Source organism: Leptonotus elevatus, chromosome 12 (assembly GCF_054856555.1).
Source record: "Leptonotus elevatus isolate MCC_2025b chromosome 12, RoL_Lele_1.0, whole genome shotgun sequence".
Taxonomy (NCBI): Eukaryota; Metazoa; Chordata; class Actinopteri; order Syngnathiformes; family Syngnathidae; genus Leptonotus; species Leptonotus elevatus.
The window spans coordinates 19,699,675-19,725,358 of record NC_141250.1 but is presented as its reverse complement, the minus strand read 5'-3'; the positions used below and the strand labels follow the sequence as shown (position 1 = coordinate 19,725,358).

The window sequence follows — 25,684 nt, the reverse complement described above, 5'->3', positions numbered from 1 at the left end:
GTCGAAACCATAAGGGTCTTTCTCGGAAGTTCTCAGTCTGTAGGTCCATTAAAGCGATGTAACGTGACACAGTACAGTTTTTGTAACACAGATGCTTTTATGAGTCTATACATTACTGGGATTCTTGCAGACCTATCTATCTATTCTATCAGACATTTCCTCGCCTCGACTACCCTCCTGTCTCATTGCAGTTGTAATGGCATGCCGTGTCCTCCAGCTTCATCACCAGGATGTCTCGCAAGTGACGAAAGCGCGAACACTCTTCTAAATATGCGTCAGCGCTTGAAAAACAACATTCAACTAAAGTGCAGTACACATACCCAATAAATAAGCTACAAATAAACAACAATTTCAAGATTTATAAAAGATAGGGGGGGGGTCATGTTTGTCACACTTGAACATTTCAGATCATCAAGCCAATTGGTCTAAATACAACATACAATTTCCAAGTAATGACTTTATTTTATTCAGAGAAAAAAACTAAAACATACCTGACTCGAGGTGAAAATTTAACTGCCCCACACTGTTAATGTACAGGTATGTGTGTGTGCTTGAGCCAGCGGGATTGGTAGGTGGTTGGATGTCAGGCATGAAGATAACAACATCCGCAACAGAGTTTACAGACGCTGGAGTCTACGTGGTCACTGTCAGGTCACAGTCACAGGCATGACGCAGAGAACTTGTTCCTGGATGCACTGTCAACAAACGAAGACAGAACATGTGACATTTGAAAGGTTGAGCTAAAACATGTAGATGATAAAAAAAAAACTGACAGGTGTTTCAAACTCTGGCAGCATTTTCCATGTTGCTAGCTTGCGCTCTGTGTTAGTTGGAACACATGCAAATCTACCATAACACTACCTAAACTGTAACAAAATACCCCTAAATTGCAAATACTCCCCGAATGTTACCTACATTTTCATAAATCTACTGAATAATCTGTTCCCATAAATTGCATAAATACTATCAAAGATAATGAAATGCTCCCTAAAAGCTAAATAAATAGTACTCCCTAAATTACAGAAATTCTCCAAAATTTACTAAAATATTCCCAAATCTACCGATTTATGAAAAAACAGCCCTCTTAAAGGGAAGCCAAGTCACCTTTTCCTTTACATTAAATGTCCTAAAATGCTCCCTAAAAGTTACATAAAAAAATACTAAACCTCCTGAAATACCCGTAGCATATTCAACGCATCTTAAAAACATTCTAAACATATGCCGCATATATAATATACCTATAAAAATAATAATAAAGGAAGAAAGATTGCCCTCGGAACAAACCCGGCTGGCACGGTCTTTGTACTTGAGCTCGTATCCTTTTCACATCGATACGGTGCGTTTCACTTTCAACACTTGCCGGCGCTGTTTGTTATCAACAAGGGCTTTGAGCCAAAGTCAACCGCCTTTTGAGCGTCAAATTCCTCAATTGTACAACAATCGCTCACCCGCACATGACAAATTCAAACAATGGAGGGTGGAAGAGGAATTCACATAAACTTTGGTCTATGTTTGATTTAAAAAAAAAAAAAAAAGAAGAAGAAAAAAAAAAGGTATGTGCAAGTGAATTACAGTCAGAGGTTTTATTGTTATTTTGGGCTTGGAACGAGCTGATTGCTGGCAACCACCGAGTGTTTACATTACTCATTGACCTACATCACGCCAGCATATCTGAAGAATTTGCCGCACTTTTCTCGTGTATTTACACAGCAATTCGGCTTGGGCTGCTTTTCTTTCACTCCTCAAACAAATCAAAGAGGGTGTCGCAACGTTCCTTCGTCAGGGATGACAAGCTCATAATGCTTCTGGCCAGAGGCCCGCTAAGCGGGTGTTACGGATCAGACAAATGCGCACGTGCGCCCGCTGATGTAGTCCTTTTCTCCCGACACTTCGGTAACAGATTGTTTTCCGCAATGTTTTCCGCCTGCTGTCACATAGATGTGGAGATAGATGAGTTGCACATGTGCATACAATTCAATGGGGGAAAGGGGGTGGGGGTGGGGTAGAGGGTGTGGGGGAACCATTAGTTTAACGCTAGTACAGTCACGCCCCGCATATTTGTGGTTAGGCACTTGTGGAATCGCATATTCGTAGATTAAAACAAAACAAAACAAAAAACACCCAATATTTTTTATTTTGTCTGATTTTCCCTCCATTTTTTCCCATGGAAAATGCATGTTAAAATTCTGTTTATCAACGATTTCTGAAGGTTTTTTTCCCCGATTTGAGAAAAAAAGTTGTATTCCTGTTTATATTTTTTTGACAAGATTTTGTCACCATTTTCCTCCATTTCTCATAGAAAATGTCTATTGAATGTTTAGCGTTTTTTAAAGGATTTTTTTCCTCTCCAATGAACGTCACTTATTTGCAGATTTTTGCTATTCGTGAGCCTTATTCACGCGAGGGTCGACTTACATGAATACAAAGTAACTCCTACATTTACCAACATACCACTAAAAGTCACATAAATACTCCTAAATCTCCTGAAATACTCACAAAAGTTACATACTCTCTCGACAAGCTTTTGCTAAGCGGCAGCGGCTAACAAGAGCGCCTAGCAAGAACTAGCTGGAGCAGCTAACAAGAGTGGCTAGTGAGAGAAGCTAGCAAAAGCTAGCGAAAGCAAAGCAGAGGGAGACAAGCGGCGGGAGCCCGAATCATGGGACTCAACCACCTGCAAGTCCCAGCTGTGGAAGGTAAGCGGCGGTCGACCCATTGGGTCCGACACTATAGCTGCAAACACCACCAGAGGATAACTACGTTTGCAAAGTACTTCTCCTTCGGGTATCCGTAGCAAAAAAGATGGCGGTGAAACATGTCAGTCTCTGGCATGGCGCAACCTATGTAATACATTTAGCGATTATCATAGAGCTTTTTTTGTGTGTGTGTGCATAATATACACATTAATAGTGGGTAATAGTTTGCCATAATACTTAAAATGTATGTGTAAATAATCCTAAAATCTTAAATTACCTAAATTCTCCAAAATCAACATAAAACACACTAAAAATATTCGAAAATTTACTGAAAACTCTTTAGAAGTTTCAAAGATACCCTTAAAGCTATTGAAGTGGGCCCCAGAGTTACATAAACATTCCCAAATCAAGCAAAACAAAACTCATAAACGTGTCTATCTTGGGGTCTTATTCAGAGATGGATCGGTGCAGACCCTGTCGTGATGCGGACTCTGCATCGGTCCGTCGTGGTGAAGCAGCTTGTCTGTGTTCTGTTTTCGCTTTTCATGAATGTAAACCCCACCCCAAGGTTTCCTGGACCTCCGTAAAGTACCACTTCCACTAGCATTGCCTTCTTTTAGCCCTGTAATGACACCAGAACTAAACTTAGACACAAGTCCCTTCGATGTACACCCATAAATCGATCCGCCAAAAATTCCTAAATCCGGGGCAAAGCGGTCTAAATACGTGATTTAAAAAAAAAAATTCTAGCAGCCCTAGATCTTCCGTCCCTATTTCTTGGTAAATGCAGACCCCCATTCCGTCTCCATCCGAGGTCAACCACAAAACCACCAGCACAGATTTTTGGCTGTGACCCAAAGCCGCCAAAGCTCCGTCAACACGTGTTCAGGGACGGCTGGCGGCTGGCATGGTCCTATGAAATTTCAAGTGCAACGATAGTCTAATTTTAGTTTAGTTTTTTTTCAAAAAATGTATCGGGGTTTTTCGTAGACAGAAAATGTTGGTAGCTGTTTTATCCGACCGATTTTGGTCATGTTCGGGGAGTGTTCACCAGATTTGATAGTATTCAGGCAACATTTAGGGAGTCACTTAGTCAATTTAGGAGCGCTCAAATAGCTCATAGGGAGTATTTTAACTCATTCACTGCCATTGACGGCTATAGACGTAAAAAATGTAATTGAACTATTTCTATTAGTTTCACATTTTTGAGAGTATGAAAACCTAGAATTGTTTTATTGTACATGGAGAACAGATATAAAATTTGTGATTAATCGTGAGTTAACTATTGAAGTCATGCGATTAATTACAATTAAAAATTGTAATCGTCTGACACCCCTAATTTTTAATAATCTTTTCTTTTTTTAATTAGGGGCATCAGGCGATATAGTTCTTCAATAGTTAACTCACGATTAATCACAAATTTTATATCTGTTCTAAATGTACAATAAACATTTTTTTCTAGGTTTTCATACTCTTGTTAACAAAAGTGAAACTAATAGAAATAATTCAAATGAATTTTTGACGTCTATAGCCGTCAATGGCAGTGAATGAGTTAAACGACACACCTGATCCAAAATGTGTGAGGTAGTTGTAATGTAGCCTGGCTAGGCTAAGCCCTACTCAATGTTTACATGTGAGCACATTGAGAGACAGGTGCTCAACCTCCAGGGTCTCTCTTTCCTCCCCTCGTCTCAGTTTAACGGAGATCCTATCGGGAATAAAAACAAGCCCCACCCGGCAGGGGCGCCGAGGTGAGCGAATGAGTGTCGCGTGCTTGTGGATGAGCTCACGCTGCAGAGATGTGCCTCAGCTGCATGTCGTCCTTCATCCTCGTCTGTCCGTAAGGGGAGAGGCTTGAATAAACTGACGCGGTGCTGCAAGGTGGACTTTTGGGAATATTTATAGTAAATTTAGGAGTATTTAGATAAGTTATAGTGAGTATTTTAAACGAGGTTAAATAAGAGTTTTGGAAATCTAGATAACCTTTCAGTAGATTTATGTAACTTAGATGTGCAGTGTTTCGGTAACGTTTCAAAGTTTTTAGGAAAGATTTAGGCCATTTTTTAGGGAGTATTTCAGTCGTTTCAGAAAGCTCTTAGGGAGTAAATCGGACATCTTTTCACAGTTTAAAAGATTAATGCAATTGTGTTTGTCTTATGTTGCAATGTGTTAATATGGTGGGGGTGAATCAGAAATCGTCAAATTAGAAAAGGGTTCATATAAACCGATTACATTGACCTGCCGAATAACTCATGTGCTCCCAAATACGTATAAAAACGTTTGATTTTAAATGTTGCCATAGTTCCCAAAACGTATTTATACGTTTTTGTGTGTGTGTGTGTGTGATTTTTTTTTTTTATGCCAGAGCATACGGAAGGCTTTGATGCAGCCTCTGACCCGACGAGCTCTTTTCCCCAGTGTTTTAAACAGATTTGTGAATAATGATGAAACTTAGCTATATTCTAATGCTAATTGCTGCAAAACGGAAACAGATACAAATATACTTTTTTTTCCTGATGAAAAAAAGAGACTCTAATCTTTATTTTGGTAGGTTCCATGTTTTTATAGCAATAGAACACAATATTCTACGGTCCTTGCAAAATCGGTCAAAAGCCAATAAAACAGCCGGGAGCGAAGGGGGTTGCTTTAGTGAAAATGGCTGCGAGTGAATGAGTTAATTGGTTGGGAGTAGCCTACATTACTTGCTCTACTTTACTTACTAGAAAATTCAGTACTATTTGCATTTATGTAGATAGAGGACTATTTCAGTAACATTTAGAGAGTATTTTGGCAGATGCAGGATTACTGTATTTAGGGAGGATTTCGTTAGATCTTGGAGTATTCCACTAGGCTTAGATAACTTGTATTTTTATTTTTATTTTTGGGGGGTATTTTAGGTATCTTTTTCAGGAGTAGTTCAGTACATGTAAGAATATTAAAATTATTTTTAGGGAGTATTTGAGAGTATTAGTCATGTTTTTTGGAGTATTTTGGCAGATATCAGTTGATTTTTGTAAGTTTTAAGGACCATTTTTTAGGTGATGGTTGGATTGTATTTAAGTAGATATAGGATTATTTAAGGTAATTTAGGGTATATTTTAGTAGACTAAACCTTTAGGATGCATTTTCACAGACTTGATAATCAACTTTTAGGGAGTACTTATGCCTTACTATTATAGTATTTTAGTATATTTAGTAAAATTTCAATTGATTTCAGGACATTTAGCAGTAACCATGTCATTTTGGAAGTAATTCAACAGATTTAGGAGTATTTTTGTAGCTTTTAGGGAGTGTTTTGGGTCAATTCAGAGGTATTTAAGTAATGTTCAGGAAGTATTGAGGAGTATTTGTGTAATTTAACAACTTTGTAAAAGCTTTTAAGCTGGAATAGTGAAGCCAAGAGAGTACTGACTATCTACTCACTCAGAAACACTCAATGTTTTTTTTTTTTAACATCTGGTGTATTGATACATGTAGTCGTCAGTAAGTGCAACTTTTCCTGCTTGGATTGCAGCAGTAGAGGAAATACCACAAGTAGTTGTCAACGTGCATTCTCTGGCTTAAGCTGTAAACGGACACTTTGTAGTTGGCTTGAAATTGCGTGGGACGTGCGAGGTGAGCAACATTTTACGAGAAGACACTCATTCCCAGGCTAAAGCATGCCATGGCGGCCGTGTCAGTCTTGACCCCCTTTTTCTTTGATTTCTGATTCCAAACCACAACAAAACAATCCGGCTAACACTTCTTTGTCGGTCGCGTTGCGTTAAACACAAAGCAGGCCGTGCTCAGTGGCGTCAAAAACAATTGTGACGTCTGGAAAACGCACACGCTTTCATTCAAGGCCTCCGCGCAGCTGGAAAAGTCAGGCTTCAAGCAAGAGCACGGGGCCAAATCCAAAACCTCAATCCTCTGTCCGACGTTCCAGCACGGGACCACACAATTCCCATTGGGCGGGATTTATCAGGCTGGAACCACTTCTGAACTCGAATGCAAAACAAAAGCATCCAAAGCTGCATGGTCGTCATTTTTTTAATATTCATTGTCAGGTTTGTGGTAACCACGATTTTTGTGATTGATAGATTATGAATTTAAAAGCCTTCAGACACCAATATTCCATAAAACAGTATGGCGGTAGAGGTTCTCTGCTCTTCAAAACACTCAAAATGAGGAAATGGAATCTATTAAAGTGGTAGTCCCCAATTATTGGCCTGGTTCAGACTTTTGCAAGCAAACGTAGCATTTTAATAACAAAATTGAGCATTTCCATGGAAAACTATCCAGTTTAAGCGGAAAAAAGAAATACATTGTAATGGGCAAATGTCGCTTTTACAGCTAAATATGAGGTTTCTGTGGCCTAATGCACACTTTTAGAAATAATCATTTAGAAAAAGTTTCATTGAAGAGTCTAATTTGGTAATGAAATTTACAATAACGCGTATGTCAGCGATCAAAGATTTTAAATTGTCTTTGTTTACGAAAAGTGCACTTATAGGTTCCACTCAACATTCAAAATGGTCTTTGATGTTTCCGAATAAATGCACATCAGGTTCGTCAAAGACTTTAATACGCCTCTGATGTTTATACAAACTTTGATGCTTACAAAAACACTCCTGTTAAGTCTATTTTCGACATCATTTTTGCTGTCAAACCTGGAATTGAAGACTGGATCTACCGTCAAGATCGTCTTCACTACCATCTCAAACAATGTGTTCAGTTAAGATGAGCAACAAGTCGTCTTTATGTAACAAACTCGTTGGTTGTCGTTATTTTTGCTTTGCAGAAACATTTGCGGCACGCTGTCAACTTTCCAGCCCTCTTTTGATGTCGCTTTTCTTTACCGCAACGTATGTGCGTGTGTGTGAGTCCATATTTATATAAAAATCTATATAAATAGCTGCATAAATCTCCCCAGCCACTAATCAGCATCGCCACAGAGGAAAACCATCATCATGCAGTCACTGCCCCAAAGGCAGAGAGTCTGTGATTGGCTGAGGAGGCGTGACCTTAAAAGACAAACAAAAGTATTGGAACACCGACAACTTAGTGCAACCTTATTCCTGGCAACATGTATTATTATGTTTTTGTGGTCTAATGTAGCCCATTTGTGACGGAAAAAAAAAGAGCATTGACACGGGAAACTAGGCCACTGAAGCAAAAAATAATAATTCTATGCCTTATAAGACCTAATTTTATGCCTTATAATGACATATGTCACACAGTAATCCCCCTTCAGGTTTATGTTCCAGATAACCCCTGTAATAAGCAAAATCCATGATAGAGAAATACCCTATATAAATACTCCCTTCGGCATGTTTTTATGGCATTGATGTCACTTAATTATTTAAGGTCTTTAATAACAGTTTTGCAATAATTTAAACACATTCTAAAACATTGAGAGTAAGAGCAATAGGTAAGACAAAAATATTGTACGGTGTACTGTTAAGTGTACCGTTCCCTCAACTGGCAACATGCATTCAATAGTCATGCCCAAAGATGGACATTCTAAAATGAACATACAGCTGTTGCTTTCTGTAGACATAAAAAGCAGGATTAAAGAGAAGACAGTTAATTATTTCCCCGCAAGAAATACTAAACTAAGCAGAATTCTTTTCATTTCTCTTTTAAATTTCCCATTGTCAAGCAAATGTGTGCTGCCATCTAGTAGCAGACGCCCGATTGGGTGTGAATTGCACCCAAAATACATGAGAAGCACATTTAAAATAGAGTTATAAACTCTATAGTATAGTGGGACCTTGAACCAGGAACCTGCAAAGAAATTGGGTTTTCTGTATGAAATACATTGTTTTCCTGACATAGTCCAATATTTTAGCGCCTTATGTATCTCAAGAGTGTTTCAATGACAAATGATCGCAATTTGGACAGAAACTAGCCTGTTTATGCAAAAATATATGACATAATATATCCTACTAAGGCAAAGTATAATGTTTTTGTGGCCTAATATAGACTTTTACAGAATAAAGTGTTTGGGGACCAAAGTGCAGGGAAGCAGGTAGGCAAAAATGGGGAGCATACTAAAAAGTATTTCTTCACGGAAGGAAAAAAAAAAGGAAAATGAGGTACTGAAAGGAGTGGGGGAAAAAATCAAAAACCAGACTCAAAGTACAAAAAAAAGAGAGAAATCTGGGGATAAATTCACTACAAATAAAAACAAGGCAAGACTTGAGATTCAGCAACAAGAAGAGACGCAGTAAACACAAAAAAATAAAAAATAAATACGAGCAAACTGACGAGACGAGGGGCAACTGCATAACACACGAGTGGCTGAGGGAGCTGACCGGAAGACACAAGGAACCGGCCTGACGAGACAGATATGAGAAAAGAGACACAAAACTTAAATCAACAAAAACACCAATGGAGACCTTTTAAGAAGCAACTGTAGTGTTTTCATGACATATTGCATTCCCACGGGAAATTACGACTGCCCTGAACAAATATTTTACTCAAACATTTTTTGAGGCAATTATAGCCATCATATGCCCGAGTACAATTATTTGTGGTCAACCAATGCATTTTTGCCGCATAAAGTGTCACCATCATATTTGTCAGCATTTAAACAACCGCAGGCTGAAGATAGCCACGAGTGACCAAGTACACGTAAACGCCGTGTCCCCCGCAGGACCTCGCCATAGTTGGCTGGGCAGCCCCTGCTTGGCGCGCACACACATGCCCGCACACACAAACAAACGGCGAGAGGCTCGTAATGAAATCTGAAGGCCTCGGCTCAAAGAGCAAAGCCAGCCCCAAGGGGGAGCGTTTGACCCGCCACCTCACTTGGCACCATCCACATCACGTCATCTTTCGTGTTACAACCGTGCCAAAACAACTGAAAATTGTCCGCTCAAAGCAAAAATGGCTTACCCTTAATGTTTTTTCTTAAAAAAAAGTTTTTTCTTAAAAAAAAGTTTTTTCTTAAAAAAAAGTTTTTTCTTAAAAAAAAGTTTTTTCTTAAAAAAAAGTTTTTTCTTAAAAAAAAGTTTTTTCTTAAAAAAAAGCTTTTTCTTAAAAAAAAGTTTTTTCTTAAAAAAAAGTTTTTTCTTAAAAAAAAGCTTTTTCTTAAAAAAAAGTTTTTTCTTAAAAAAAAGCTTTTTCTTAAAAAAAAGTTTTTTCTTAAAAAAAAGTATTAATACTTTACTCGAATGTCTGGCAAACGTTTGCCGAATATTTGCAAACCTGGCACGAACCCTGACGGGAGTGCACGTTCGCTGCCTTCGGCCAACACTCGCAAACATTTGTCAGTCAGTGGGATGCGGGCGTACGTAAAACTGACTTTAGGGCTACATTTTTAAAAGAATCTGATTCATTGAATATTATTAGAATTTTGGCCCAAAATGTATGCTTCAAATCAAAATGGCCGACTTCCTGTCTCTTTTCAAGCAAGTTTTTTGACTTTTTTGTGGGTCTACTTCTGATTGCCATGGCTACCAAATTTCACGCTGCTAAGGGAAACTGACTTCAAGGGCTGAATTTTCAAAAGAACCTGATTTTATTACCATTCAAATTTTGAGCTAAAATGTCTGCTTCAAATCAAAATGGCCACTTCCCTGTGCCCTTTCAGACATGGCTCTCTGAGAGTTTTTTTGTGGGTCGACTCATGATAGGCATGCCTACCAAGTTTCATGTTGTCCAGTCAAATTGGCCTCGGCGGGCTTAATTTACCCCCAAAAATAAAAGCAATTATGGTTTACTTATTAGTTTTATGATTCCCAGCAAGTCATCAAACTTTACTGCCATGCTCCGCTGACACACAATTGCGAAAAATCTAATGTTTCACATCGTTTCCTCCCTTTGTCTCATATACAAGGTTTTAATTTGGTAGCACTTGGACAAAATGACTCAGAGGAGGTCTTGTTTGAAGAACCCCTGGAAGCCACAACTGTATTTGATCACCAAGCGTATTAAATTGTAACAAACAGATTTCAGAAAATGAGAAGGCAGCAGTTATAAAAGTCCTCTGGTGGCCAAAATATTGTTATTGATATTATTTCGCTTTAGTAAGAACTAAAGAAAGAGCTTGTGCAGTTCACATTCCTGCGATATTGATCTGGCCCAACACCCCCGTGATTTTCCACAGGGTTACAGGCTAATGCTCTTTTTATACGAGTAAGGTCTTCGGTGCCACCGGATCATGTGGGAGTGAGCGACCAGTTGATCTACATGAAATGAAACGCTGCGAATCTCAGCAACTCGGCTTAGCTGGATAACGTTACATGTTGAGTTCCCACACCGAGCGTGATGGCATCCCGACAGAAATCATTTGTTGTTTTTAATTATTATGAGCGGAGCAGTGGGATACGATTCGCTCAAAATACAAGATGATTCACTCCAATTTCGATATGATTCACTCTAACGATGATGCAATTGACTCTAATTCTGATATGATTCACTCCCCTTCCCATATGGTGAATTATGAAATATGAAATAAGAGTCACCCCAATTACGATAGGAATCATATCAGAATTGAATTGAATCGCTTCAGAATTGGAGTGAATCTTATTACAACTGGAGTGAATCTTAGCGTAACTGGAGCCAGTTGAAAAAAAGATTCAAAATAATCCGATTTTTATTGATATTCTTAAAGCTGTGACTCCAATCCTGGTTTAAATGGAGTCTGTTAGGATAAGATTCACTCTAATCATGATATGATTCATTCCAATTATGATACGATTCAGTTGCAGTGTCATACAATTCACTCCAGCTACGGCACAATTCAGTCCACTTAAGATATGATTCGCTCCAATTACGACCCGATTCACTCTACTTACGATTCACTTGGCTCCAATTTCCGTATGATTCACTTGAATTCGGACACGATTCACACCAAATACCAAATGATTCACTTTAATCACGGCAGTTTGCTTCCGTTTCAATACGATTCACTCACACAATTACCATCAAATTAACTCCAATTCTTTGATGAATCACTTTTGATTAGAACATGATTTACCCGAGGTACAAGACTTTACCCCAATGACGATGCAATTTGATGTTCACCCAGGCAGCATCCAAGTCATGGACGGAGAAACTCGCGTGTGGGCTCTAAAATTGAAATGATCAAGACACGGAAATAAGAATGATGTCACACTTCAGACAGCCAAACACTGTATGTGTATATCCAAGCAAATGTCCAGAATACAATATGTCCCATTGAAACGATGTTCAATGTGACTTCCTTCAACCTGCTGCTTGCTTATTACGTCGAAAGAGTTGAATGAGAGGACACGTTATTTCTGTTATTTAAAGTGTTTCTCCAGCCGTCAGCGGCGTGACAGACGACAGCGGCTCTGGGCGGGATGATGCCTTTAAGACCATATTTGGACGTCAATAAAACAGATCGGCGTATTCTTGGCTGGGCCGTTTTCCACAGGAACCCGTGTGTGCCGAGCATCTGTTACGCAGCGTTTTTTTTTTTTTTTTTCAAAGCTCATCGCAGGAATGTGGCGCGCATGTAAATAATCATTCAAATAATTATGTAAATAATGCAAACAATGGCGCAGCAGCGGTGGCAGCGGGTTCACTCCAGCTGTGATATGATTCACTTTACTTTCTGACATATCTAGTACAGCAATTACTCTGACCTCGCAGTAATCACGTCAAAAAAGGAGTCCTCGCAGCGTCGTTGCCAGGAACGTGTCACTAATCAACTCTGCCAAGGAATCATTTGTCTTCATTTTCCAAACGTTTCTTTGACGTTCTGGTCACCTTCACGTGCTAACCTCGACACATTTTGAGAGTGTGGAGTTCTACATCCGTCAGTCAGGAATCGGATAAGATCTCTGCGAAGTATCGCCTTTCCTTGGCTTTCGCAGAAATATGCTTTCAGTACGGGGGAGTGTGAGCCTTGATGTTACCTGTCAAAAAATATTGTGTGTGCATGTGTGTGTGTGTGTGTGTGAAGCACAGTAACATTAGCTACCTTTTTAAAAGTTTAGTCACCCCAAAAGTCAAAATATATTTTTGTTTTGCTTTTATTTTGGTAGGTCGCATGCTAGTCAACGTAGTCAACGAGCTGAAATTGAGAAGCTCTGTTGCATTCGATTTTGTGCGACACAATGTTCTGATAAAAAGGAGGATGCTTAGCACTGTTATACGCTTTTATTTTGGCGGGCGTCGTCGATACTAGGGATGTCCCGATAATGGCAATATCGTGATATCGCGATATTAAAACTGTCACACTATATTGTCGTCTTCACTCACGATATTAAAAGCAGCACATCTGTTTTAAAAAATCGGGTTGATTTCCATTTGTACAGTTCTGGCACCCTCTGGTAGCTAGTTTTTTTTAGTGCAGTTTAATTTTCCCAAGGCATGTTTTGGCCCTTCTATGTTTCAGATGAAGGGGAATGTAATATGCTTGTAATCAGAGTCAATATGTGTAAGTAAGTGCTTCAATATATATATTTATAATTTTTTTATCTATAATATTTATTATATTTTTATATTTTTCATTGGTGTAATGTACAAAAGCACAATATTGTGTGTGGGTTTTTTTTTTTTAGTATAAGCTCTTTTTTCTTTTTCTTTTACAATATTGTGACTTTTTTGTATCGCCAACCTCCCCACAAATATCGTGATAATTATCGTATCGTGACCTTCATATTGTGATAACATCGTATCGTGATGTTTGGATATCGTTACATCTCAGCTGTCATGCTGCGATTAGTTTTTTTTATTTTGACTTTTAAGATTAAGTCTTAAAAGAAAGAAAAAAGCTATCTCTAATTTGAGTTACGTAATCAGAGCTGATCGGGAACAGCTTTTGCCGAAAAGTCTTAGATTTGATTTGTGTGTGTTAGGATTCAACAGACTCTATTGCTTTATTTACTACTATTAATCTGTTACGTCTAGATCCCCTTATATAGTAAATTGATGCTAACTATATTCAGAAACCTCACACAGAGCCCTGCATAGAAAAAAAAACGCTAATTCCTCATTGGCCCAGTACCAGCGAGCTAATGCTCACATAGCGGCTGCTAACTTGATGCTGCTCGTAAATTAGATTAATGAGACCCTCCGTCACGCTGTCGGAATCCCTCCGCTCTCAAAAGAGGTCAGCGTAAATGTTACAGGATCATCTGCTTTGGGGGTTTTAAGTGCCTTGTAGATGGTACCGACGGGGCTATCGCCCACAAGGAAAATATTGACTTTACACTTGTTGTGCAGATAAGACACTTAGAAACCAAAAATTATACTAAAACACACTCATGCCTTGCCTCAATTGTAGGAAGATGGCACAGCTAAGATGTGTGTTGGCCAAAAATGCTAAATCAGTGCCTTCGGACAAGGTATGCTGTGTACTGTCAGTAAAACAATGCTATCCTGTTGTTAGCTCATTAGCCAAAATGCAAACATTCTACTAACATGAGGTCGATTAAGCTTGAAGCTAATAAGGCTAGCTAGTGGTCCTGATTACAAATTTGCTAAATGAATTAATTTTTGCGTAATGCCAGAAACAAACATGAATGGAAATTTAATTGGCGTGAAGGAGGTAACAAAATAGTTTTGAAAACTGAGGGAGTTGTACTTGGTGGGAGTCCTGTGATGTCCGCTAACGCTAATTAGCCATTTTGCGTCTCGCTCTGGCGGCTGTCTGATTTTTGGCCTTTTGAAGGCTCTGCCGCGGCATGATCCAATTAGTCGAATCCGGCACGGGGATCAGGGTTTGGCCGGCCACTCGACCGGACCTGCGTGAGGCCGACCACCCTGGGCGAATCCGTCTTGACCTCGGTGAGCAGCTAATGAATTAGTTACACCAAGTTTGGCTTTTTGTTTGGCTTTTGTCCATCAGGCGTCCATGATGTGTCTGTTAGGCAGGTGTCATTTGGTATTTGCCAGGCATCCATTTTGTGTCTATCATTACATGTTTGTCAAGTGTCCATTCCATGTGCATCAGGCATCCATTGCGTGTCTTCAAGTGTTTGTTTCATGTCCGGCAGGCGTTCATTATGTTGCCATCAGGCTAGAGTTTTACTTTATTTTGGTTTAATTATGCTACAACTTTTTTTAAATACAAAAAATTACAACCGTATTACTGTAAAGCTATGTGGAGATTGGTGCTTGCATGATCGACAGGTGGGACCGAATCTCCCCTATCAATAAAAGGCCATGACCATACAGGAATGGCAAATTTAATCAGAACTGCAAAAAAAATAGTCATGGGCGAAGTACAGTACACTTTGCCTTGAAGCTGAAGCGGTGTCAAGTTGAAGATGACAAAAAATCAATCACTCAAGTTAATTACAAATCCATAAAAACTGTCCTTCTTAAGAACTGTACTTAACTAAATTGACTTCATTACTGTCAACAGCTTGACTTACACATGACCCATACTTAGTTTTTAGCTAAGTTAGTTTTTGCGGGTGTTAGCATGTTGCCGTGACTGACGGATCAAAGTCTGGAGCGTGTCAGCGAGCAGCCGTAATCCTCTCAGCTCGGCGGCCTCATTCCCAGACTTGTTATGCTTGGTCATGATGTTTACGTGGCCTTTTGTCCTTTTTGTCATCCCCCCTCCCCCCCCACTCGCCACCTAACCTGCCCCGAAGATTTAAGGAGCCCTTTAAACCATCAAGACAAGGAGTGCGTCTTATCTTCATAACACTAAACTCTGCGTTTTCCATTTTGTTCGTGTCACTCTCCGCCCAAAGTATCGGAACGGCGAGAAAACGGATCTGTTAATTTCATCGTGCTTGAAAACTTTTGGGTCCAGAAACTGCATCGCTTTATAGGGTTTAAGTCTGGAGGCTGTCGGTGTAAATAAAATGCGTGAAATGGCAAAATCGACCTGGAAATGGTCACTTCAAACCAAAATGACAGACCGCCTGTGTTTTTTTTCCCCGACATTATATGATAGACACATGATAGACATGCCTACCAAATTTGGTGTTGCTCGGTGAAATTGTCGAGTCATCAAACTTGGCAGCCATACTTTTTACTCAAACGCAACGGAAACTAAAATGTTTTGCAATTTCAAAAGTTCAAATTTAGAAGCCATTGGACAAAATCTCGGAGAAGTTCTCTGGAAAACCAAAATGGCTGACTTCCCGTGTTCTTTTGGGTATGGATTTTTTTTGCGGGAGTACTCGAGATAGACATGTCTACCAAATTTCAAAATTCATGAGCTAAGATTTGTGATTTAAGGTGTCATCGCGATACTCCGCCCACAATAACCAAAACCTAAATCCTTCCCAATTTAAGCATCATCCATTTGTCTAGCATACGAGATTGGCTTTGAAGAACTCCTGGAAGCGCTCATGAGAAGAAGGCCATCCCAACATAGTTGAGCTGGTTCGTTACGCTGTTACGCCGCCAATTGGCGCTAAATGAATCTGCCGATAAGAGCTTCCCTTTGCAGACGAAGGCTTTTGCGTCATCAGCCCACATTTCTGGGTCAAAGTGTGTTTGTAATGATTCTTAAGAAGAATGTTAATGTCCTCGTAAGCGTCCTCGAACTTCTGAAATCCAAACACAAAGTCGCCGCTAAAGAGTTTGTTACCATTCCCGTCGGAGAGCTGACGAACGTTTCGAGCGGGAGTGCCGCGGAATTGGTGAATATGTGACGTAAGTTGCTCACATACCTGAGACAGACAGAGAGATGGGGGGGGGGGGGGGTTTACCGGTGTGACACATTGTATAGAGTGGATGTAAAAAGTCTACACACCCCTGATTAAATGCCAGGCTTTTGTAAAAAAAAAAAAAAAATGATACCAATATAAATTATTACAAAACATTTTCCACCATTAATGTGACCTATAACCTATAGTATCCAATTTAATAAAAAAAATAAAAAAAAAAGTTTTTGAGAGGGGAAGTAAAAAAAATACATAACTAATAATGTTGTTGCATAAATGTGCACACCCTCATATAATTGGATGTGGCTGTGTTCAGAATTAACCAGTCACATTCAAACTCAACGGCACACACCTGCCACCATTTAAGGTGCCTCTAATTACAGTAAAGTTAAGTTGTTTTAGTAGGCCTTTTCTTTTTCTTTCTTTTTTTTTTTGCTTTCTAGAAGAAACCTAAATGTTAACACTGAATGTTATTTGGAACAGATTATAATTCTTTACACCCTGCTGAGGTCCCAGTTCCATCTGTAGGACAGACCCAAATGAAATCAAACAGTTCTAGTAGGATTTTTTTTATTTTTTGTAATAATCTGTTTAGTGGAAGCCTGAAGGTTTTATACTAACGTTGATGACTATTTGGAACGATTCATAATTCCCTCCAACATGACAACCCCAAAGTATGATGCCGACACAGACATTCTTCACTTTAGGTTATGGTGTGTTTTTTTTTTTGTTTTTTTGTTCCCCCCACATTCATGTACATTCCCAAACTGTAGTGCACAAACTCTAAATGTAAGAAAAAATCTCCTTTTCCCCCAGGAGATGATCAACCGTTAGCTGTTGACTAATCACAGACAAGCAGATCGATCTGCCAAGCAACCCCCAATTGTGCCCTTTCTCTAACCCCCCTATGGAGCCCACCAGCGTTCACCCCCTTTCCACCTGACCAGCCAATAGGACCCCGCTGGCTGGTCTGGGTGTGGACTGAGCTAGAGGAGGAGGTAGCAAGGTGGGGGCGAACTGTCAGGACAGGACCAAACGCCCGACGAGTCAGCCAGCCAGACGGGCAGTAGGCAGCAAAGAGAAACATTTCACACGCTGGTGAAGATTCCCGCCGTTTTCCTCAATGGATCTACACAGCTTCAGGTTCCACTACACCTGAGAGGAACGGCCGGGAGACCGATCTCGGGTGACTTTTCGTGAGGGGAAATGCTTCAGGAGAACTTTCCCGACATGGACGAGCAAGCGGAGATGGCGAGGGGCCGGGCGGGAAGCTGTGTGGAGTTTCACACCGTCAGAGTGAGTGCCTTTCACGCGCAAGATGAAGTGACAGCTGATGATGACAGGTCGCAAGTGGGAAGTGATTGGTGTGGGAATTTCGTAGAGTTACAGGAAAGACAGAATTTGTTTCACACTCTCAGAGATTAAATGATGCTCTTTGTAGAGTCCGCATTGTGAAGAGTTTTTGTTTTTTTGTCATGATTTGCAGAATTTCGTCATCAAACTGTTTTGCAAGTTGGCATCGTCCATCTGTCCAGTATTTGTGGTTATAGTTGCGTAACTATCGGAGCAAAAATGTTGAGTACCTTTTTGAAGGAACCCTGGAAATGGTCCTAACATGGCTGCTCCAAACCAAAATGGCAGATTTTTTGTGGCTTCCTGAGACTTTTTTCTGGGTCTACTCATGATAGACATTACTAGAAGTGTGCCCAAAAAATCGATTCTCATAAGAATTGGGATTCTCATTTAGTACGATTCTGAATCAATTTTAAATGTCCCAAAATCGATTTTATTTAAATTATTTTATACTGTCTTGCCTTTGTTTGTGTGTGCCTTTATTTGGAGCGCTGTTCATGTTGTACCCGGTTTGGCCACTGAGGGGCAATGTAAATCCACGTGGTCTAATACACTAATAAGTTGTGGCCACATTAGAGAGTGGAAGGAAAAAGTCACCATCAAGTTATTCCAAAAAGAAAAAAAGAAAAAAAAGTTATTCCAATAAAAGTTTTTTTTTCAGCGTGGAGCCGTTCTTTTGAGTGATAAAAGTGCCGCGAGTAGCGCGCTAATTAGCATTAGCGAGTCATACTGGAGTAGATCATTACAATTCCTTGCACATCTATAGATTGAAGCAAAAATCATTGTCAATCAAATCACTTTGAATCAAGAATCGTTCTTAATCAAAAATCGATTCTGAATCAAATCGCAGGCCAAAAAATCGGAATCAAATCGAATCATGAGACATTCAAAGATTCCCACCCCTAATTATTACCAAATGTCATGTTGCTAAGTGAACCTGGCTTCAGGGAATGAGTTTTTAAGCAATTCATGAGCTGAATTACTAGTTTTATGGCAAATCAATATATGTGTTGCCATGTTTCTGCCAAATCCAATGACAAAAACAATAAGCATTTAGCAATTTTGTGTTTCTCTCTGTGTAGTAATGGGGTTTAAATTCTATAACAATCGGACGTGAAATGTATGTCTGTGGAGAACTAGTGGAGACATTTCTCCCAAAATGCCTCCTTCAAAGCAAAATGGTAGACATCCTGCGTCTTTCCATGCATGGCTTCTTTCGACTTCTTATTTTGTCCAAATCTCCCGTGCGAGCAGGAATGATGCTGACAGCTGGCCAAACCTCTTTGAGAATTCCGCACATGAAGCTTTATTCATTTCATAACGCAAAAATCTCCAAAGTACGGATCAAGTCTGTGGTATTTCCGCGGATATGTCGAGGCGTTATTACGACACTTCAGGTGTTCCGTCAACATAAACATGGTCGTATGGATCGGCGGAAAGGGGATATTTGTACTTAATCAAAATTGGGACCTGCTGTGTAAATCCTGTTTGAAGCACAACTATGATTTTTTTTTTTTTTTATATCCGTCACACGAAAGGATATTTATGATGGAATGCATCCAGACCAGGGATTACCTTCCAAGGAGGATAAATCTCATGAAGGATTTACGCTGATGTAAATATTTTTTCTTCTTCTTGGCATGACCTACTTTTTGTCAGCGGCGTTGTTTTCGGGTGTGATTACAGACGTGTGAGTGCAAGTGTACAGTAAGGAAGTAGTCAGGTGGCACCACGTGAGGTCACCGCCAGACATAAAGGAATGCTGACGACAGTGTGTGAAGTGACTTCCACCGCACCCGTTTGCAAGTAATGTGGCCTTTTATGTGTTGACAGACAATTTGGCTCACATCCCCGCATCCATTTCGCAGATCGCTTATCCTGTTCTGACTTCGGAGTAAACCTGGATCGGTTCGCTAGGTCGTTTTTTTTCCCTCACTGCCACTATAATTCCCACTTCTTAGCAGTCTTGAATGCATCATTAGCCATGGTTCGGCTAATGGCTAATATCTCTAAACATAAACGCCCCCCATGTTAGTTTGACTCACGATAATATTTACTTAAATCTCAGCCTTAACGCCTGCAACATAAACACCGCGGCGGAACGTCCCGACATCTTCCCGATGTTGCGGGGCGGCGGTCGTGTGTGATACACGTGGAGAGGGAAAGCCATTAGGGAGGTCAGTGAGGCCGTCAGCCTTTCGAGTATGAAACCACGCACATGCATGCATGCACGCGCACATGCAACGATTATATGAAGCTATGGGGAGCGCTCATTAAGTGCGCTGGACTGGTTCTGGTGTATCATTACCTCTCCCAAGTCATAACACGCCAGACAATACTGACAATGTAGCGTGTATGCACTTTGACATGTGCGCACAGCCTGCCGTGTATTCAGGCATGCGTTTGCTCTCGCATGACTGATTTAATACATGGAGTGTTTTGGGGGAGTTTGTATGTGTTTTGATGTGAGATTAAGGTCGAGAAAGCTAACAAATACATGCAGTTGAGCTTCTCCTGATAACGAGTTTTTGCATGCATGTCTTTGATCTTACGGCGATTTTGCAGCACTTTGTCATTTATCCAGTCAAATCATGTTTGATCTATAATGAATTTACTTTTTTTTTTCCCCCTAATCATAACCCAGTGAACATTTTTCCTGAACCCAAGACTGGACTGGCCCCGGTGGGCCGGTGTCTTTTGGGGCCGATGTGGTGCTATTCAATTACTAGTTTGCTCCATTTTACCCCAAGAGGTCGGCCCACAATTTAGATGGAGCAGCCCATTCATCCATTTACAATATAGCGAGCAAAGTGAACCAATAAACATCCGTGGTAGAGCTACGTGGTAATCAAGAGTGGTCAGGAATCGGGCTGGGCTGGCGGACCTAAGTCAGAATGCCAGGGCCGAGGACTTGTGCCGGTCGAGCCCTGCTTGAACCTGTTATTGCACGAGAATGGACGATTCGAATTACAGCCCAAACATTTGAACAGTTTGTTGTTGTTTTTCCTTACAATGGATTTTTTTCCCCCAAATTCCCCCGTAATCCTACCCCTAAAACCAAACCCTAAATGTACCCAATTAGCAATACAGTGTTTTCCCCTCAAAACAGTGTTTATCGAGAATTGAAATAAAATTTCCATTGCAGATAAAAATACTCTTAACCCCAAATCTCCCAACCCATAACGGTAACTCTAAAACTATAGACAGTTTTACCCTAACCCATCCCCTAAACCTAAACTACAACAGACACATTTTCTCATTAACACCAATCCTAACCCCACACATTTAACCCTATGAGCAATCTTCCCCACAAATCAGCTTCTGTTTTTTCTTCCCCAAATTCTCTTAACATTTTTTTTTAATCTACAATCCCCTTTAGCCAAACCCCCATTAATCTATGAGTTTATGTTTGATTTTGGGAGCCCGGGGGGGGGGGGGGGGGGGGCTTGATTTCATTGGCTCCCATCAAACTCTAAACCTAACCAACTAAAAACGAATGATACTCCCACCGAGCCTACAGACCTTTGAAACACTCAGATCTACTCAAGCCCCAACTGATGACGACACGGAGCGAACTCGCGTGTTTTATGAAGATGTGTGACTTCCCTCGGAGTTTTAATCGACTCCAGATAAACTCAACTGCGACCTATCCTGGTACTCAACGGGCCCTGGTATTTGTCCGCCTTCTTCCGAACAAGCAAAAAATGGTTTATCTGACCTTTATTATCTGAGGCTCTCCCCTGGGTGGGCTCTGGTTTGAGGTTTCTACTTGTAGCAAGAGAGTCAAGACCTCCCCGTCAAACCTTCGGATGAGAGGTGGTGACTCGGCAGGTTGGGAAGTCTGAGACGTCGGGGGTGGCGGCAGGAGGTATTAGGCCAGCTGTAAGAGGCAGAGGGGAGGATTAAGTCCGACTGACCCTGCAGAAGTGGACTAGGAGGGGGCGTGGATGGTCTTCATTGTGGACACTCACGGCAGAGCAAAGGGGGGGGGGGGGGGGTGAAGCTGGACGTTGAAAGAAGCTAAGGAAGTGATGAAGCGTTTGACGAGATGGCCCTTGGCACTTGTCGGCAATGAGAGAAGTAGCGCCCCCTGCTGCTCAGACCACAGCACCTAATCGTAAAAAGTTTGAACAAGATTGTAAAATAATCCCAAACATGCTTCTTTACTTAATTGACACCCAACCTGATCTATCCCTCATTAACGTGGAACAGGCTGACACGAAACAGACATTTCTATGCCATCATTACTATTCGACAGATTGATGCCATTTCTGGGCCAACAATCGCATTGCTGCGGGTCCGGTATTCTCCCAGCTCGTGTAGCTGTTGGACCGGTCCTCCTCGGATTGCATGTTTTGGCAGCTTGACGTCGTTTACGCTTCTTTAACGAGACAAATCGCAGCTAAACTCAACATGCGCACGGCTAAAGCCATTTTATGCTGTCGCGTCACAGCCAAATATTTGCTGTATTGGCTCAATATGTCAAGTTGGACAAAACATTAGGTACAGCTATTGTGTTGGTTCTCAGACCTCATGTTGGTGGCTAATGGGATTGATGTCCTCACTTTGTCATGACAAATGCGCACACACACATACACATCCAGATGTGTGGTAGTGCGCGGGCGCTGGCTGGATGCCAACGGTGTTGTTCTCCTAACTTGGCTTCGCTCGGCCGCGCCACACGTTTTCATTGGATGTTATGACGGCGCACTTGACCCACTGCAGAGGGGGAAAGGGAGCCCCCTGTCATGCTTTGCAAACACCTTTCAAAATAGCAACACTCAAGTGTGTGAGCGTACTAAAGACCCACATAAGTAGCTTCATGATATATCATCATCATCATCATCATCATCATCATCATCATCATCATCATCATCCTGTAAGTGTCGATGTGTTACTCATACAGCCCAGAGTCAAGTCCTGTAATATTTGTTGCATTAATTAAAACCATTTTCCCTCAAATTAGTCAATTAAAATACATGTAACCTATAATACTTAAGTATTTTAAAATGCATTGATTATATTTTCTAAGCATTTTATTTTATTAAATGCTTATATAAATTGGTATTAAAAAAATCATAATACATGTACATTTTACAATGCCAGTAGATTTTTTTGAAACTTGGTTATATTCACATACATTTTTATTAATTTTGTATGATAATTATGAAGTCAATCACACTGTTTCATGATCATTTATTTATTTAATTTATTTAATAAACACTATACAGTATTTAAAAATTGAGCCTTCATATTTTTCTATTTTAATAATAAAACAATCTCATATGAACATCGATTAATCTTTTATTATTTTATTAATTTAAATAATTGGATTATTTATTTATTGTAAATAATACAAAAAGAACACCAGTAGGCTAAAACAAACAATTTTATAATGGCATTAAGAACACATTTTTAAATTAAATACAATCTGCCCTTGAGCCTAAAAATTTGCCCACCCGCAAACTGAACGAAGAAGCCATGTTGTCTTTTCTTGTAAATATTAGGGACCCCCTCCTCGTGCCCCTGCCTCCGACCCAAATCCCAAGATCAGCATGCAAAGCTTCCTCCGTGCGACCTCTGAACTTTTTTGTTTATTATCTGACATGAATTTGGTGGGAACTACTTGAGACGTCCTAACCTTACGTCGCCGTCCAGGTTTCACCTCGTGGTCCCGGCCCCCCTCCCAAGGTGGAATGTGGGCTTTAGACCTCTTGGCTCCTGACCTCTCGGATGCGATACGAGACCGAAGCTGTGAACGTGACGGCTGACTGACACGCACACGGAAGTCGACTAACGCACTTATCTCGTGTTGATTAGCTTTGCTGGCTCCACGTCTGGATCCTCCAGCTGAGAGCTCGAGAGCCCCGTTGAGCTTTCAATTTGGGTTCTTAATGGACCCCCACTAGTCTAAACACGGAATTCTGATAAATATTGTGTTAGTGGAATAAGAATTCAACAGATTAATCCATTTGTTGTCATCCATCTCAAGGGGCTGGCATTTTGGCTTTATACCGGCCTCTGTTGACACCTGAAATTGATGTCAAACTGCCCTCGGGCTCGCATTGCTGGCATCACAGCTCACATTTGTTTAGGGTTTGGTCTTGTGATGTTCAGTGTTTACTTCCTATGCATTGAGAACTGTATAAACACAAAACAGTTGGGTCAAAAAAGAACCCAATTTGTGTCAAAAAAAAACGGACGAACCCGCTATGTGGGTCAATGTATATATTATTGGATAGCCGATAGGCTAGGAGTTTTGAAGTCGCGAGGCCGCCATATTGCTCCTCCCAAGAAGTTTCTCAGCATATGATCCTGTACATTTACGGTATCGAAATTGGAGAACATTTGAGACCGTACTTAGTAGAAACAGCATGCTTTATGATGATGTTTTAACTTTGTTAACCACAACCACATTATACAACTTGCCTTAAATACATGTGTCAATTATATGCTTGACGTTTTTTTATTAAAGAATTATAACTGTCATTCAACAAAAGGATGCTCCTGCCAAATCTAACATTAGAGTCTAAGGTACTGAGCGCTAAAAGAAAAATGGGGTGTTCAATCCAAAGACGGCGTTCCGTCTCGCGTCCGAGTAATTTACCTGGTGTGACATCTTTTCCACTGACACCTCGCACATTCAAACCAGAGAGGAAGGCTAAAGTCATTGTTGGGGCCATTTTCCCGGTTTTCTCAATCACTGTGTGACATCACAACAACAACAACAACAACAACAACAACAGTAGTAGTAGTAGTAGAGCACATGGCAGCACGTCAGCAGCATGTCAACTCTCTGCAGGCACACCGCACTAATCTGATTAGTCAGGTCACAGGGTGTGTGTGTGTGTGGGTGTGCGTGTGCGTGTGTGTAAGAGGACAGTGGCCAGGCTCAGACGTCTGCTTCTCTGTCTTGTGTCTCCTCACTATCACGGCGTGTGTGTCTGTCTGTCTGTCTGATTCTCCAGAAAGGTCTGAAACCAAAACATCCATTTTGTTCAGGCACTAATGGTGATGGTGGTTTTGTCGGGAAGATGTTTCGGGCTTGCTCATGTCAGTGTCTGTCGGCGGGCTGTCACTCAAACAGCCTGGTGGGGGTGTGGCTGGGATATTTCATTTTGTGTTATTAGCCAATGAGCCATCTGAGGATTGAGCCCTCTTCTACTCTACCTAGCAACAAGGAGAAGCTTGTGTGAAATGGACAAAGAAAAACATCTACTACTTCCTACAACTATGACTTTCTACTACTTAATACTACTTCTACTACTACTTGTTGCTACGACTAAGTATTAACAATACATCATTCAGTACATACTACTGTGTTAATACTACCACTTCTACCACTACTACACATACTACTACTTCTAGTACATGCTGCTATGACATACAACAATTTTTACTTCATAGCAATACTCAACATACCAGCGATACCTCTACTTCATATTACGACTACATACTACTACCTACACTACTTTTCATATGAACTTCTAATACTTCTGCTACTACTCCTGTAATTACACTAGTACTGATTTCTACATATCAACCTACTATTGCTGCCAATAAGACAAACTACTACCACGACTACGAATAGCGCCATATACTTAGCATATATTTTCCCTCTTATATATTAGGTTGTAAAATTCGTCTGACGAGCAGGTTACGGAAAAGAAAGGAAAAGTCTGGAAAGTTGTTATTGTTGTCATCCTTTGGCCAACAGAAACAGTGCAAACAGCGCACGCAGGCAACGCACGCGGCGTTTCCAACCACAACGCCGACACACCCTGGACCCAGTCTGCCGCTCCGCTCTCGATCCTTCAGACAGACCAAAGCAGACCAGACCGCTGCTGTCCGGAATAACATCAGGAAACAGACAGCTTGCCTCGAAAAGCGTCTGCACCGGTTCCAACTTTAGCTGGACTGTCATTTAACTGTACTACATCACGCTAGCAGAGCTGCTTCTCGTGTTATGGTGGATGGCTGGTTAACATTGTGGCTTGTTAGCAAAGGGTCAGAGAATGCAGCTAAAGGTGGGATATTGCTGCGACTGTG

General features: G+C 40.7%; 1 protein-coding gene and 1 long non-coding RNA gene across 3 annotated transcripts in view; one reads left to right on the top strand and one right to left on the bottom strand.

Annotated features, from left to right (window-relative positions):
• Positions 1-497: 497 nt before the first annotated feature.
• The window catches only part of LOC147164938 (uncharacterized), a 50,097-nt gene continuing 24,910 nt past the window's right edge, over positions 498-25,684 (bottom strand). Inside the window, exon 4 of one of the 2 annotated variants that reach the window (XR_015096641.1) lies at positions 498-695. This is a non-coding gene — a long non-coding RNA (uncharacterized LOC147164938). Of the gene's footprint in view, positions 696-21,359; positions 21,516-25,684 lie in introns of those variants that run through there. The other variant, XR_015096642.1, reaches the window with a different exon arrangement.
• The window catches only part of LOC147164939 (rho GTPase-activating protein 20-like), a 28,551-nt gene continuing 20,098 nt past the window's right edge, over positions 17,232-25,684 (top strand). The window contains exon 1 of the mRNA XM_086090785.1: positions 17,232-17,578. Coding sequence (XP_085946911.1) covers positions 17,489-17,578 — 90 coding nt within the window. The 5' untranslated portion in view covers positions 17,232-17,488. The remainder of the gene's footprint in view (positions 17,579-25,684) is intronic.